This window comes from Tachysurus fulvidraco, chromosome 2 (genome assembly GCF_022655615.1).
Source record: "Tachysurus fulvidraco isolate hzauxx_2018 chromosome 2, HZAU_PFXX_2.0, whole genome shotgun sequence".
NCBI lineage: Eukaryota > Metazoa > Chordata > Actinopteri > Siluriformes > Bagridae > Tachysurus > Tachysurus fulvidraco.
This window is the reverse complement of record NC_062519.1, coordinates 11,151,494-11,168,018: the sequence shown is the minus strand read 5'-3', so window position 1 is coordinate 11,168,018 and position 16,525 is coordinate 11,151,494. Positions and strand designations below refer to the sequence as shown.

General features: G+C 35.8%; 1 protein-coding gene and 1 long non-coding RNA gene across 6 annotated transcripts in view; one reads left to right on the top strand and one right to left on the bottom strand.

Annotated features, from left to right (window-relative positions):
* phf2 (PHD finger protein 2) overlaps positions 1-5,670 on the top strand; it is a 48,949-nt gene extending 43,279 nt beyond the window's left edge. The window contains exons 19-25 of one of the 5 annotated variants that reach the window (XR_003440265.2): positions 706-801; positions 909-1,018; positions 2,674-2,965; positions 3,139-3,165; positions 3,327-3,602; positions 4,088-4,148; positions 4,910-5,670. Coding sequence is in view for 2 of the 5 variants with exons in the window: in XM_027143856.2 (XP_026999657.1) it covers positions 706-801; positions 909-1,018; positions 2,674-2,965; positions 3,139-3,165; positions 3,327-3,415 (614 nt within the window). In the remaining 3 variants the exon portion in view is untranslated. Of the gene's footprint in view, positions 1-705; positions 802-908; positions 1,019-2,673; positions 2,966-3,138; positions 3,166-3,326 lie in introns of all 5 variants that reach the window. The other 4 variants (XR_003440264.2, XR_003440263.2, XM_027143856.2 and 1 more) reach the window with 4 other exon arrangements.
* A 2,144-nt stretch (positions 5,671-7,814) lies between these two features.
* On the bottom strand, positions 7,815-13,449 carry LOC113641269. Its single transcript, XR_003440269.2, has 3 exons — positions 13,129-13,449; positions 12,112-12,158; positions 7,815-8,868 (listed from the first exon to the last, which is right to left on the bottom strand). It is a non-coding gene; the product is annotated as an uncharacterized LOC113641269 (long non-coding RNA).
* Between the last annotated feature and the right edge of the window lie 3,076 nt (positions 13,450-16,525).

The window sequence follows — 16,525 nt, the reverse complement described above, 5'->3', positions numbered from 1 at the left end:
TTACTTGCTAAATATCTCAGTGTACATCCAGTATCTATTTGAAGGAATACTGTAGTTTTGTCATTCCACTGCTGGAAATGAAGAACACTCCTGCAGAACCAAGAGAAACAGAGTCATTTACAATTGCAATTGATTTTTTGATTTACTCTGGGAGGTTCTCATTATAGGCAAGTGACAGGCGTTTTGTTTATTCCGCATGGAATGATCTCCAAATTTCGAGTTCAATCCGAATGAACTACTTTTTCAGCTGGGTGCTTCTTGTGAACCCTTTCCAAAAACAGCAAGGCCATTAGTAGCTCCGTTAATAATCCATTAGCCATCATTTTAAACTGTTGTTTTAAATGCTTTTTGATCTGATACCCTAATTACTCATTACTAGCACACATATTTGCAATTTAGATCACACTAGGGAGCATTTTATAAAGTTCAATGGCATTTTCTCTACTGTAAACAGAGACTTTTTGCAGCCTTTATAATGATTGGAAATTGCGTGTTTTTGTGCAGGAGCTCAAAGAGACTAGATTCATCAGGCAGAGTATTAAACAGCTTCCTTGCAACTGTTGTATGCTATCAAATGGAAAACCTTCAGTACTAAAGTTTATTAAATGCACCTTTGATCTATATATACTTTTTTGAACTTTTTTTTGGTATAATTCACTATTGTTTTGATGAATATTGAAATGTGCTGAACTGTGTTTGCTTCAGTTTACCCTTCTCTGGAGTCTGAAGAGGACAGCCCGATCTTCAAATCAAGGTCAAAGAAAAGGAAAAGCTCAGATGACACTCCATATAGTCCAACAGGTCTAGACCAAATCGTTGATGTCCTAGATATTCCCCCTAGAGTTTGTTAAAAGTAGAGGATGTCTCTGGGATGAGATTATGTGATTTTATTCTGGTTTGTTTTACAGCACGTGTTGGGCCCTCTGTACCACGACAGGAAAGACCAACACGTGAAGGGGCCAGAGTTGCGTCCATAGAGACTGGCTTGGCTGCTGCTGCTGCCAAACTCTCTCATCAGGTTAATAGCTTCAACTTGGCATTTTTCTCTTCACAATATAATGTGTACTGAGGAAAGGCACAACTTATAGGCCTAACACTTTATTAAGTATGTCTAAAAAAAAATATACATATACAATAATAAACTGCATGGCCATTCCTGATTATTATATATTTCTTCTGCCACTGACCAACTCTTTTTTTAAACTATTTTTACTTTTACTGACATATAGGAAAGTGGCTATTTACTTCCTTGCTCTGGTATTTTATTTGATCAGTTGTAGTGCATTCTTACATAAATCCGGTCCAGCAAATGGCTACAACGCTGACCATGCTCACTGTATTTTGGGCGTTTTATAGTGTGCTGCCTTTTTTTATTTTTTTCTACAAAATGCACTGAAAACATGATTGACTGATTTTGTTTTTGCAGCGGTGGTTAAGTGGTGGTTAATCAGTTGTATAATGCCCTCTATAAAGCCCCTGAAGTATTTAGCAATCTATGAGCTAGCTGGAAAATCAAAATGCTGATCATTTTCTTGTTGGCAATTAAAGATTTTGAAGTTATTTGCCTTCAAAATCCTTGTAGGAATTAAATACAAATGATAATACCAACATATAGTTTTTAGTTTCCAGAATTTTTTGCTTTTTCTAAAGATACAAAATGCTTTAAAGCTGTGGTGTCATACTCAAATTCACAGTGGGCCAAAATATAAAACTTAGATAAAGTCATGGGCCAAACTGAATATTTATTGAAAAATTAACTGCAACTGATATGTAATGTTCAACCTTTTTCATATGGAAACAAACTTTAGTTTTGCTTAAACACAGGATTTGGAACAACCAGAACTTGATATTACAAACACATAAGACAATAAATTTGAAATAAAATACACATCAGTGGTGCTCATTTTGCAAACTTTGACCATACACTTTTTGATAAACTTTTCCTCATTAAAGGGCTGGGCAGATTTTGCAATCTCTGCTGCCACAATAACGCTAGCCTTTACAGCAGCTTCATGTTTTGCTTTTGCTTTCATGAACATAGTCTGCCGGGAAACCAGACTTTTTTTCATCTCCTCCGCCTTCTGGAGCTTCTGCTTTACGTTCTGCATTACGTCCAGGTCCTTATAATTCTGCTTATACTTCTCCTTATACTTCTCATAATGTCTCCTTATACTTCTCATAATGTTTCATTTCAAAGTGTCTTCTTATGTTATATTCTTTTGTTACAGACACATTAGCTCCGTTAGCACACAAGACAAACAGGTCTGTTCTTTATATTCTTGAACAGATAATCTGCCTCCCACCTGTCTTGAAAGCTCCTATTGTCCATCATTCGTTTGGCCATTTTTGTGGAGGGTGGAATTAACTTGCCCGATGTGACTGTAGCATGGTTGTTAATGACTGTCAACAGAGAATGAGGGGCGCTTGCTGTTCGTGACTACGCGTCAATACAGTGGCAAAGCATTCTGGGATTTGTAGTATTAGCGGAGCATGCGGCTAGCCAGCTGTAATGCACATTTGATATGATCTCGCGGGCCAAATATAATTACACCAGAGTTTGACACCCCTGCTTTAAAGGCTCCCTGCTGGGATTATAATATTGGACATCTGTAACTGATGATTATGGATTCTTTTCAGTAATTTGAGTCATGTTTAACTTTGTCCTTGTTACAGGAAGAGCAGCAGAAGATAAAGAAGAAAAAGAAAAGTATCAAAAAGAAGCCTGTGACTGTAGAAGAGCCTCAGAAACACTCTCAGGACATCAGTTCTCCAGAGGCAACACCAGATTCAGAAGGTAACATGGCTGACCAAGAGTATTGCAGTGGAACTTTCAAGATAGCCAGTGGCTCTCAGCCCATGGCTCCAGGAGTCTTCCTTAATCAGAGACGTCCCTCCACTTCATCTCCAAACAATTCTTCAGCACAGCCAGCAAAAGTGGAACGTGGCAACTCAACAGATGCCAAAGGTAAATCTAAATATCTGAGTGCTGTTGTTGAGTCTGTGTTTTTGGGCAACTGTAGCAGAAAGTACGACTGTTAGTTTGCCACTTTTCAGCATAATTGCACAGCTGTATGCTTGGTTATTGATAAGCTACTTCTGCCTAATGAAGAAATGGAATTAAATTTTTGTTGCATCTAGCCTACAATACCGAAGATCAGCATCCAGGTTAGGTGATTGGAATTATTATATCTATCTATCGTCTAACTATAAACATTTTGTTCATTTTTGTTATAGATCTGAATATAGCTTAACAAGAGGTTTATTGGTAATTAAGCACAATTCCAGGCTCACAGGTACTTTTAACATTACTATTTTTTTTTCCTCAGCAAAGCGGCTAAAGAAAGGCATGGCAACAGCCAAACAAAGACTCGGAAAAATCTTAAAGATCCATCGGAACGGGAAGCTCCTCCTGTAACAGGAACAGTGGAGGAGATTTGACATTTTCTCCTGATATTCTTATGGACACAATGGAATAGCCAATCCATCCCTCCCTCTCTTTCTCCCCCTCCCCCAAACTGTGGACAAGAACTGAAAAACGGAAGGGGAGTGTGCGAGTCACACAACTTTTTCGATTTCTAAAAGAAGAGCTTATGTCAGAAAAGGTTTTTGCTTCTACTTATACTTTATAACTTTCAGATATTAAAAAATGTACAGAATACCTGCTATTAATATTTTGTAAGAAGAATTTGTCTTGTTTTACTACAGCTGTCAGTTTATCAGGGGTTGCTAAGATATTATAAAATAATAAATAGCAGTCATTCCAAGATAAAGAAAGTATCCCTTGCATGTATTCAGTTGCGTGCATGCATCGGTAGAGAGGGCTGGGACGGGGATTAAAGTCCAGGAATTCATTTGTACTCTCTGGATGTGGCTTATCATTGTCTTTCGATGTTGAACAAGTATTACAGAACATTTTTTCCGTTCATTTTTACAATGTTTGTCCCTCATGAATCCACACACATCATATTTCCTATTGTCTTGTGGTAAGAGAATATTTTAGAATGAGTTACTGTTGTTTGCTGAGCACTATCACTGATAATATTTATTGATTTAATATCAGCTTGTACAATTGTATTGTATGTCATAGATTGCTTGAGAAACTCCTAAAGGCACTTAAAGACATCAACAAAGCACAAAACCACGATATTGTAAGTAGTTTTAAATGTCTTTATATAACAGCGACTGTGAACCATGTACTGATGATAGGTTTTTATTTTTAGATAATAGCAGCTAAAATCATAAAATATCCTGATATTGTGTACATCATATAATAACCCCATCAGGTTCATTATTTAAAATAAGAATATAAATACAACGTCCAACACACTAATAGGTCAGACTGATAACTGCTAGCAACACTCAAAGTATTTTAAATTCCTGATTATTTTCTGAAAATATTACATCATCATTTTTATCCCCAAGTAAATTTTTTTTTAGTGAACTGAGCTTCATGTTACTGTGATGGTCGAAAATGTAGCTTCTCTCTCTTTTTTTAATTCATATCCTAAAATGGTCTAAACAAAAACACTAATCACATGGGACGTTGAGCTCTGATAAGCCTCATCCACATTGATGTGTATCACTACATTAGGGATACTTTCTCTCCTACAGTATGTTGGTCTCACAGGCAGCACCCATTTACCCTAGACTGAAATATGCATTTATATTGCTTCACAGTACAGTATGTAGAATGTAGCTTGTATATAGCTTTTTAAATGAATACGTTTTGTATCCTTTTTCCTTAATACTTCATTATACATTTTTACTAGTTTTTTGCAAAGTGTAAACAAGAAAAATATATAAAGATATAGAACTAGTAATTTCTTTCTATTTTTTTTGGTAGATAAACAATAGCTGAGCTTTTTTAATTTTAATCATCTTATTTGGTTTTGTTCACTTTTTTTGTTAGATAATGGTGTTGCCTGGAGAACAAAAGCATCATCATAGCGTAACATCTCATTATGGCCTTACATAAACAAAACTACACGTATTGTACTGAATCATTTACACAACGTTTGAGGAGGGAAAATGTCAAGTCAAAATGAAAGTTTCTACAAACAGCCTCATGTTTTAGGTTTAACTAACCTTACTGGGAGTCAAAGTTCTTTTATTAGCACCTTGTGAAGTGTTGTCTGTGTCAGTGATGTAATTTATTAATGTTTGTAGCCTTTTATACTTGTATAATTCTTATGAGATTTTGTTTTAAATATTTTATGTGTAAAAGCCCCATAGGAATCTTATCATTAAAATGCCTTGTTGAGTTCCATAAAACTCATTTTGCCTTTTTTTTTTTGCCTTATTCATTTTGTTAACTGAAACAGGTCATTCATTTAAATTGTTACATTATTCTTCTTCTTCTTCTTCTTCTTCTTCTTCTTATTATTATTATTATGCAGCTCTTTTTAAAACCATACACCATGAACTTGATCATTTATTTTGATATGTACATTCTCAACAAGGTTTGCTGATTAATTACAGTATTTCAGTTATCAATGTAAATCTTGTATCCACCTTTTCTGAAGTGTAAAGCACTCAGATCGATCTTTGTCGATGGATCAATTTCAGGTTTCATTTGTACAAAAATGTGTGTTGCTTTGTTGTGGTTTATTTTTATATGTTCAAACCGATTAAAGACATCCACTGTACCAGGACAGTGAATGATACCTCTTATTGTGGTGGTGTTGTATTTCATCCATTTCACTTTTGTTTTTCACTGTTTTATTGTACTCATTCTAATATGGCAGACTTCTCAAATGCTCCCATGCAACTACCCAAAAGTGAGATAAAAAGAGAGTCTGAAGGCAGGTGACATTTTATAGTATAACTGTGATGACTATAATTTTTATAATTGCAGTATGAATTATCAATAAAATAATAACTGCAATTGCTGACAAATAATTGCTGGATAATGTAATCACCTTTGCAGTGGTAACATTACTTCCTGTTGAACCAAATCACAACACAACTGTTGATTATTTTCCTATGACAGCAGGTTCTGCAGTGTTTTTGTACTTGCAAAGCAACAACAAAAAACACTTAAACGAGCTATTCTTTGGGGTCAGCCAAGATACACAGATATCCTGCAACACAAAGGAGTCTTGTAGTACAAACAATGTGCTATACGCAAAATTCCATTACACATAGTGCTGTATTCTCTAGTAACGTCCTGACGATTTTGTTACCTTGTTCCGTAATATGCTGAGTAAATTACTTGAATATTCTTACTCTCAGGCCTCCTCAGCCCAGAAGAACAGCTTCCTGAAATACAGCTACTTCCGATTTTTGCTGCAGGGGCCACTGGGAGTAGCAGGGAGAGAGAGAGAGCCAGTGAATACTGCAGTGATGCCAAGGTCAACACCGTTAAAAGTCCATTAGCTTTAGCCGGAGCCTGCGTTGAGCCAATTCAAAAAAGTCGTGCTATGTTAAACAAACACATGTTCACTTCGGGCTTTGTAAAGGTATCGAAAGTGCAGATTATTCTTATACCATCACTATTATAGTTATACTTATAAAGACCAATTGTTAGTGTTTAATGTTTGCAGCGCCATTAAAATTAGCTATTTCTATTCCTTTTTAAAAAAAATAAAATTAGCGAAAGATCTAAATTAGAATCTTTTCCTTTGTGAGAAATTCTACCGCTTATCTACCAGCAGGTGGCGATAGATGGACTTTAGTTCTGAAAATTGCTTACTACTGCGTACAAATGCCATTATTTAATATCCCATGTAATAGTCAGTGAATATCCATTGTGCGTAGCACACACACACACACACACACACACACACACACACACACACACACACACACACACCTATATATATATATATATATATATATATATCAGTGAATATCCATTGTGCGTAGCACACACACACACACACACACACACACACACACACACACACACACACACACACACATATATATATATATATATATATATATATATATATATATATATATATATATATATATATATATATATATATATATATATGTGTGTGTGTGTGTGTGTGTGTGTGTGTGTGTGCTACGCACAATGGATATTCACTGACTATTACATGGGATATTAAATGTCTGTACCTTTGAGAGTCACAAACTGCTGGAACCAAATTCCTTGTGTGTGTCAAATTATAACAGTATGCATTATATATATATATATACATATATATATATATATATATATATATATATATATATATATATATATATATATATATATATATATATATATATATATATATATAATGCATACTGTTATAATTTGACACACACAAGGAATTTGGTTCCAGCAGTTTGTGACTCTCAAAGGTACAGACATACACAATACTATACAAACTATACAAGACAATGCAGACGATGGGATACAATATAGACAGAATGAGTATGCAGAATATGCATATAGAATGAATGAAATATATAAAATATGAATATAGAATATGACAGACCAGTTATGTACATAAAGTGTGGGTGTGCAATAACAATATTGTGCAATATTATGCTTTTGTACAATATACAGCAGCAGTAGTGTGTAATATACAGATGATGTGATGACTGACGGTCCTGATAATGCAGTACTTAAAGCAGTGAATAAATATCATTAAAATAATGACCTGTTTAGCTGTTTTCACTCAAATTAATTCTCTTCGATCTTTGCCATTTCAACCACTCCTACATAAATCTTAAGAGCATGACAACAATTTCAAAATAATTTGGGATAAACATCCTTTGAGTCCATGTGAACATAAAACGCCCAGCCCAGACATTAACAACTGCCACGTCTCCGAACAGAAGTCCATGTTTAAACCCTGCAACCAAGTATTGACTCTGTTTTCGGTCTTCACATCAAGCCTTTATACTGTTTACATCATGCCTCGGGTTGTTCCTGCCACTGGTTTGTTTGTCTCCGCTTTGCACTGTTTAGCAAACACAGCTTTAGCAGTTAGTTAAAAAAAGAAAAGAAAAAATACAAAGGGATTTTTTTTTAAAGATACACAGAATAGCAAAGGATATGGGAGTTTAACTTCCCAATAAGTGGAAACTCTTTTTCAATTAAGGATTTTCAAGACATTTTATTTCTTAAATATTCAAACTTTTGTGTATTTTTTATTTTTAAAACTGTATTTGTCTAATAATTTTGGAGCTTTATTTTGATGGTGCTGTAGGTAGATAAAACATTATCTAATCGGTCATGTCAAATATCTTTCAAATACTTAAATCATGTGGACTGTTCTTGACTAATCTGGAAAACACTGGTTATTACACATCAGCAGCTAGACATACTTTTGTGTATATTTTTGAAAAAAGTACTAACGCTAAATTGTAGTAGAATTCTATTAAATGACGGTATTCATTTCTGATTGTGTATCTTCCTTCTTTGTTTTGGGAGGAGTTGCAAAAATAATTGTGAATTTAACTGCCTAAAGTAATTATAATGATTACCTTTAATTTAACAAATTACCTCAATATATTTTTCATATTTACTGAATAAAAGGATGTTTTCACAGCACAGCTATAGTTTGTGTACATTAGTTTAATAACAAACAGTTTTAGGACAAATATAAAAAGTATTCTGGTTTCATATTTACACCTCCACATGCTGTTCTTACTTAATTAATAAATAGGTTTTTATAATATGCATAAAGATCTTGTTCAACACTGGAAATACAATCAACATTAGTTATTAACATTAGTTATTAAACCTTTTAGTCTCGGATAATATATAATGCACACCCAACCACACAAGTGATGTTTTTTAAATAGACAGACAAGTAGACGGACAGACAGACTTGGTGCTGTTTGCTCTTTTGGGAACAGCAGGTGGCCTCATGTCCTGCAGGAAATTCCCTCTGCCTATAGCATCACTGGCTTCCATACAAAGAAAAGAAGAAAAAAAAAGTTGAGGTTTACAGCTGGCTTAGTGCAGCTTGAGTACATTTACATTTTCAGCATTTGGCAGACGACTTACGTTATCTCTTTTTTATGCAACTTAGCAATTGAGGGTTGAGGGCCTTACTCAAGGGCCCAACAGTGGCAGCTTGGTGGACCTGGGATCGAACTCACAGCCTTCCGATTGGTAGCCCAATACCTTAACCACTAGCCTACCGCATGCCCTTAGTGTACTTAGTGAAAATGAAATACTGAGCTTATTAAATATTAAATTATAATTTCTCACATAAAGTGATTATAATGAGAGCATTTCAGTCAGTATTAGTTGTTTAACCTTGTGAATAGTAAAAATAATGCAGTACATACCTGCTGACATTCGTGAAGCTTAAATAGACTCTTTTGCCTGGGATGAGTTAATGAGGAGTTCCTTAAAGCAGGGTAAGTGGGTTTATAATTGGGCAGCAACAGTGCAATATGACGGAGGCCTGGTGTGTGTCATGTGTGAGCTGATCTCATTGCTCTTCTATGTGCTCTTGTAGGGTAGTGCTTACAGATGTGCAATTAACAGTCCTCAGTGTTACAGCCAAAGGTGGTACAAAAATAATGTGCCATGTAAGATGAGTATTATAGTTATTTAATTCATTTCAGAATGCAGGCAACATTGAGAAAACATTGAGACAGCAGTGGCTCAACATATGTTTTCAAAGACATTAGAATAATTGAAGAAGAATCTTTGTTAGCAATCCTATAATTATTTTATTTATAAGTAAGCCTTACAGCTGTATCCCAAACTAAAGAAAATGTGAGTGTCTTGGCAATTAGGGTATTGTGTTGTTGAACTGGTTAGTGTATAACAAAGTACCCTTTTCATTGTAAAAGAATGAAAATTCCTATACTAGAGATGAGTTAACTTCATAACCCTTTTCACAGTATAACCGCCAATTTTTTGTTTGTAAAAAGGTTCTGCAGGATTGGTACCTGATATGTTTGGACAATGCAGTATTTGACTGCCTTTTTAAACATGAGCAGTCAGTTAACAGCCGTGTTCCACTCTATTTTATCCCCATTTATTTCATCACTATCAAAATATCCTTTATGTATACAACTGCATAAAAGTCCATTATTAATATGATTACAACATGTGAAAGGCTAGATTTACTCACGTAAATCTAAGAGGCTAGAGTACTAGAGAGTGGAGAAAGATTTGTGCAAAAAATTTATGAATTATATCTCCAGTTCCATTAGCCAACTAGTTTTCCATATTAAGTTGCTAAACTCCTCCTGACCCCCGTTCATGTGCATGGTTGTGTGGTGTTTCACACTGCAGCATGGTTACATCCTTCTGACATGAATAAACACCTATAATCTCAACCTTTTAGATCTCTAAACACACCAAATAGCAAATGCTACAAATTTGGGCTTGAGGCTTCCAAATGCAATCATCTGTTTTTTTTTTAACCATACATATGAAACCAGCCATTTTCTATGTAAGCACTCCCAATGTCCATAAGGAAACACTTCTATGTGTAACTTCAGGGTAGACATAGCATTTTAAATAACAACAGAGGAGTTCTTGCGATTTAATTTGAATAAGTAGTCCTTAGTGGGTAATTAGCCCTGGTTATGTTGAGAATAGAGAACATAATGAAGGACTTCTATTCAAAAAGTCATGCTTCTCTAGAAGTTTTACATACAATTATTATCTACAATTACATTCTACATTTCTTATAAAATATACATTTATTACTAACATATACTGCATCTACCACCTAGACTTATTTTTAGCATCTAATAACTAAAAGAAATCTTCATTTAACATACAAGTGCAACCAACAAAACTACATAAAAATTACAACTCTTCTCCAACTAAAGGCTGCAATTCTGCATCTCTCAAAGCATGCCCAGTTCTAGTCAGCTGGTGCTAGGAGTCTCACAACTACAATTACTCCGTTTACATGTGGCAGTATGAGACAGAAATTGCTTCTGGAGGACATGGCTTTGTTTCTGTACATAAGCCTCATGTTTACTCTGGTATTTAGATGAAAATCAATGCCATGCCATGCATCAGCAAGTGTCTGTGATTGCTTTTCTGAAGGCTCATTTTCAGACACACTCAGGCAAGTGCCAATTTAATCTACCAGGGTTCAAACAGTTTCTGTGTGAGAAAAAGGGACAGAAAAAGTAGCCTGGTTAATTTTAGAATGTTTAAATTTCCACTAAATGTGTCTTTTAATTAGGGTCATAAAATAACTATAGCTAAGATTCACAAATCCATAGCCTACTAACACACTAGTTATTAGCTGTTTTAAGCTATTTGTAAAATTGGTAGGAGTTTTAGTAATTATAATTCAAATGCAGCTCAAAACATACTCTCAAAACTCATTATTGTTTGTCTTAGAATTTACTTTTTTTTTTTTGAGAGTGATGTTTGGAATCAACAGCTTGCCTTTCCCCTGTATGTGTAAGCAATATCTAAATGAATCAGACTCTCTAACCATTAGGCTTGGGGCAGTCGTGGCCTAATGGTTAGAGAGTCTGATTCGTAACCCAAAGGTTGTGGGTTCGAGTCTCGGGCCGGCCACGACTGAGGTGCCCTTGAGCAAGGCACCAAACCCCCCAACTGCTCCCCGGGCGCCGCAGCATAAATGGCTGCCCACTGCTCCGGGTGTGTGTGCACTTTGGATGGGTTAAAATATGCAGAGAACAAATTCTGAGTATGGGTCACCATACTTGGCCATATGTCACGTCACGTCACTTTCTGTCCGCTCCTTGGCAATATGAACTTTGAACCGACAGGGTCAAGCGGCTGTGAGCTCCCTGACCCCCAGTACTTCCTCTGAATATTAAAAGGCTAGTTTTGTCAAGAGCCCTGCTATTGAACACAGCCTCATTTTTAGTAATGGCCAATCAGTGCAAAAGGTGCAATCAGTGCACCCAGGATAGTTGCACCTTTTATGTGAGCTATAGAGAGTCACCATGATGCCATATTAATTCCGAAATTATGTGGTCACATGCCTACAGGCTGTAATAGTTTTGCCTAAATCCTTCTAACTTTTTTTGCACTCTGAGTAAACTCTGTTTTTTGTTATATAGACATATGTGGTGTGCTCATATTAAAGACATTCTAGATGATGTAAAGCAGACCAACACGCCTGGCAGCAGGTATTACATCCTCAAATTTGTGGTGTTTAAATACAAATGTTAAAAAGAAAGCACTTTCACCTAGGTGGAGATTTCTAGCCCAGGTGGAGCTGATGTCTCCATTTTATCTGCAAAAATATAGACAAGAAATTATAGCATAATGAGACTCATATCACTCTTTTTATTATCTTTATTTATGTTTTCAAAAAAAAAAGAGGAAAGATTATTATTTATAACATTGTAGTTTCTTGATTTACTCCAATGCTCCACATTCTATACAGATGCAGGTTACAATTAAATTAGATCTACATCTATTTAAGTGCATTCACTTCGCAAATTGGTTCATGCAGCAGGCGCAAGGTGCTCACTTACCAAGCTCTGCTGCCTAACATTTGACCTTTTGAAGTGTAAATAATTGTTGAGCTTGTTCTTTAAACTAAATTGCAGGCCAAGAGGAAGCAGCAGCAGCCTCAAGTCCCTGTGTCTCCTCAGGTGCCTTGACAAGCATAGTAATACCCCACTTTTTCCTGAACAATTATTGAACAATGTCTCCATTATCTAGAGTCAGAGTTATACTTCGGCAGTATGCCGTTCAATGCTTCCTTTCAGATTAGCATGCGTCTCCTGCTTCTGCTGAGTGTTTGATTTGAACTGGGTATTGGAAAAGGCAACACTGAGTTAATAACACTCGGTGTTTAGAAAAGTCTGACTGGACATGATGCACATGAATTCGTTACTCTAGGTGTTTCGTGCAAATGTGGGAGTTACAGTATGCTCTGGTGAGGATGGGTATAAAAAAAATCAATAGGTATGAATACACTGAGTTGCACCATGACTTTCAATCTGCCAAATTTAAAATGGACGTTTTTGCAGGTTGGAGAATTGGAATCATCTTTGCTAGTATAGAAAGGGTACGAAAATTTACTCCATTTCATTGTATTATGTTTAAGCTTTTTAATGTATAACGATTTTTATTTCAAATCCATATGTAAAACAGAACCAGGGACACTCTGTTCAGTTATCTCCATATTACACATACGTGTGGTGCTAAATAACTATACTATAAATAACCTCTAGTGTAATTTCACCAGAACTTACCGCTGTATATAAAGATGAATGATAAAGCTATAGTTAGCTATTCCGAGCCACATTATCAGCCGCTTTAATCAGCTGACCGCCTCAGGGAGGTGGTAAAGACAAATGGAGCACGAGGCGCGCACGTCGTTTTTTGAAATCGCGCGCTATGATATCGCGATAAGGTGAATAACGAGCCGTTCATTAAATCGAGCGAGCAAAGTAGTAGCAAAAACACGCACCTTTCAGATCCTTGAACATGTGTTCGTTTAATGTTGAACAAACGCACAGGTGTGTGTAGACGGTTTGACTGCTCTCTCTCGCACAACAATTTAAACTTTTAATACGCCGCATCATAGCAATTGAGGCGCTTCATTTCTTTCTTATAAACGGCTCATGAGCCGTTTATAAGAAAGAAATGAAGCGCCTCAATGCACTGGTGTAGTCTACGTGATACGCAGGTATACGCCGTATACCCACTAGGAAAGGCCAAGGATTTCTGTATACCCACTTAAAAAGCGTGAGGATACGTAACAATATCGTTTTGTGACAGAACTTTCATTCATAATTTCACCCCGTCTGTGTTGCGAACACAGACTGTGGTTGCGATTGCGAATCACTAACGTTTTTGGATTATTGGGGCTTCTGTGGCCTGTGACCTGATCTGATGTCACCTACCAAGGAGGAAAATTATTTGCTTGGCGGTCTTTTTTGGCGCAAATTTGAAATTAACTAACTAATGTAAAAGAAGATATGAAACGAAAGCAGACTCAAACTACACTCTTTGAGTGTTTTCGGAAGCCTGCGCCTAAATCTACAGCAGCTTCGGGTGACATTTCACCCACAGCCCGAGTACAAATGTATTTAGAAAGCTTTGTAACCTACCAGTTCATTCGGTTCATAATATTCTGCAATGAAAGAGTGTTGGTTATAGAACTGAACAAATGTTAATTGTTCACTCTTAAATGTACATTGAAAATGGACAGCTCCAGGTCCCATATGCATATAACATTTAAGGCTAAATGTAGCTCTTAAAGGTATAGTTCACCCAAAAATGAAAATTGTGTTATTTCCTCACCCTCAATTTGTTCCAAAACTGTATGAGTTTCTTTCTTCTGTTTAACACAAAATATGATATTTTGAAAAATGTTGATAATCAGACAGTGACAGCACCCATTGACTTTCATAGTCTATATTTTTTCCTACTGTGAAAGTCAGTGGGTGCTGCCAACTGTCTGATTATATTAAGCCTTAATTGTTATATGAATATGGGACCTTGAGCACAGGTTTAATAAATTGGAATGATGATAACACATAAGAAGTCTTTAATAATGCTCTAAATTACATGTAGATGCATATTTTATGCATTAGTGCGTGTAGTGGTGCCTATGGGGCGTCGCTCTAGGATGGGTGCGGGGGGGGGGGGTGTCACATTATACTCACTACAAAAAGCTAGACTATACACCACTGGGCTCATGGATCGTTTTGCGGCATTTTCACACGCCAAGTGGAGGCTAGCATAAATTTGCATCTTTGTTCTGCAGAAGTTGTGTTGAGAAGATGATTTAGATGCAAAAAATTGTCTAGACCCATCAGAGCAAGGCGGCTGAGTTGCTTCACTGGATCCAAGAGAGAACCCTGAATTGTACTGTAGGTTGCAACGTGGAGAGCAATTACACTTTGTTTCTTCATTTGTTAGTGAAACAGTTCTAACCGTGCATGGGTTATGGATTGCCATCTGGACTGTCAAGCGTGAATGGGTGGCAATTTCGTGCCCTCTGGGTAAATAAACACTTCTATGTGGGACTCACAAACATTCCCTTAGATCTAAAAATAGCGCATGTAGCAACCGAAATAAATGAGCTGTCAGGACGAAAGCATTCACAAAAGAGACACAATCCGAGGTTGAATTTCTAGCCCATAGAAATAGATTCCCAATGGTTTATCGGCACATGATATAGAGCAAAATCTAACTTAAGTTCGAACTATGTAATGAATTTGAAGAAATATTCCCCATCTTTCTCAGATGCATTTTACACAAACTTTGCTTTTGTATTATACTGAAACTACACGGTTTGAGTGTACCCAAAACACTGAAAACACGGTTACACCGAAACTACTACTGAGTGTACCATATACTTTTAATAAGCAATAAAAAAGTTCCTACTCCAGAAAAAAATCCCTGATTGAAACAATGGTCTATGCATCAAATCCGAAAAATGATATATTTGCTCCTTATACGTCATTATTCGTTGTTGTTTTATTAAAACCTAAACATGGAAAAACATCATTATTAATTTATGTCTCTTCCATTTAATTAATATATTCCTTAATTATAAAAAATATAACGAAAATTATTTTCTCTCTTTCAAATCAAACACGATTTTTTTACTTTAAAATCCATGAAATTAAATCCATTAAATCCATTACATAGTTGTAGTTAATATTACTTTGGTGTACTAAACAAGATCTAAAAAGGTTGTTTGCCTCAAGTCCCTTAAAAAGCACCAGCAGAGGGAGATATTAGGATTTAAACAACCAGAAAATCAAATTTGAACACAGAAAATCTGGGGAAATTTGGATCCTAATTATTTGAAGATTCCCAAAATGCCTGAGGCATGATATCTTGTATGAAGTGTTACAATGTAAAAATGAGTTCCAGATGAAAATTAATTCAAAAGTAGGATATACTGACTTAATGCCTGCAAGACCATTAACTTTACATGACTAACTTTATCTGAAGAGTGAATGAAGCTATTTTATAGCTTCATTCGTTGTCTCATCTCTCACTAATGTCAGTTTTTTTAGTAGGGTTTGTGATTAAAGTGTTTGTAACATTTAGATGCCTTGGCAGCTCCATCCCTATACCCATTGTCGGAATACTCCCTCCTGGTACTGTTGTCAATAGAAACCACAGTCGGTAAAAGGTGAACTGTTAGAGATATATTCTTCTTTTCAATAGATGTAGTTAGTTAATAATTCAGTCACCTCAACAAATAAAGACTCACAGCACAATAAATAAGTTGTCACTTGACAAAAACAATTGTAACATAAATATAGCCATACATTACACACACACACACACACACACACACACACACACACACACACACACACACACACACACACACACACACACACACACACACACACACACACACACACACACACACACACACACACATTATATATATGGATATATTTAAAAGGATTAAAAGTCTCCTTAAATAGATTTTTTTATTAACACTGATTAAATCACAAGGTGTCAGTTACCGGAAGCATAAATTTGTAAAACAGAGTGAAAGTGAGTGTTTGATTAATATTATAAAATTGAACCTTTTAGTTTCTTAGATTATCCAGCATCAATTTCTCAGAAAATTTGGTTGTCCTTCTGTTTTTGTGATTCATTAGTGTAATTAAA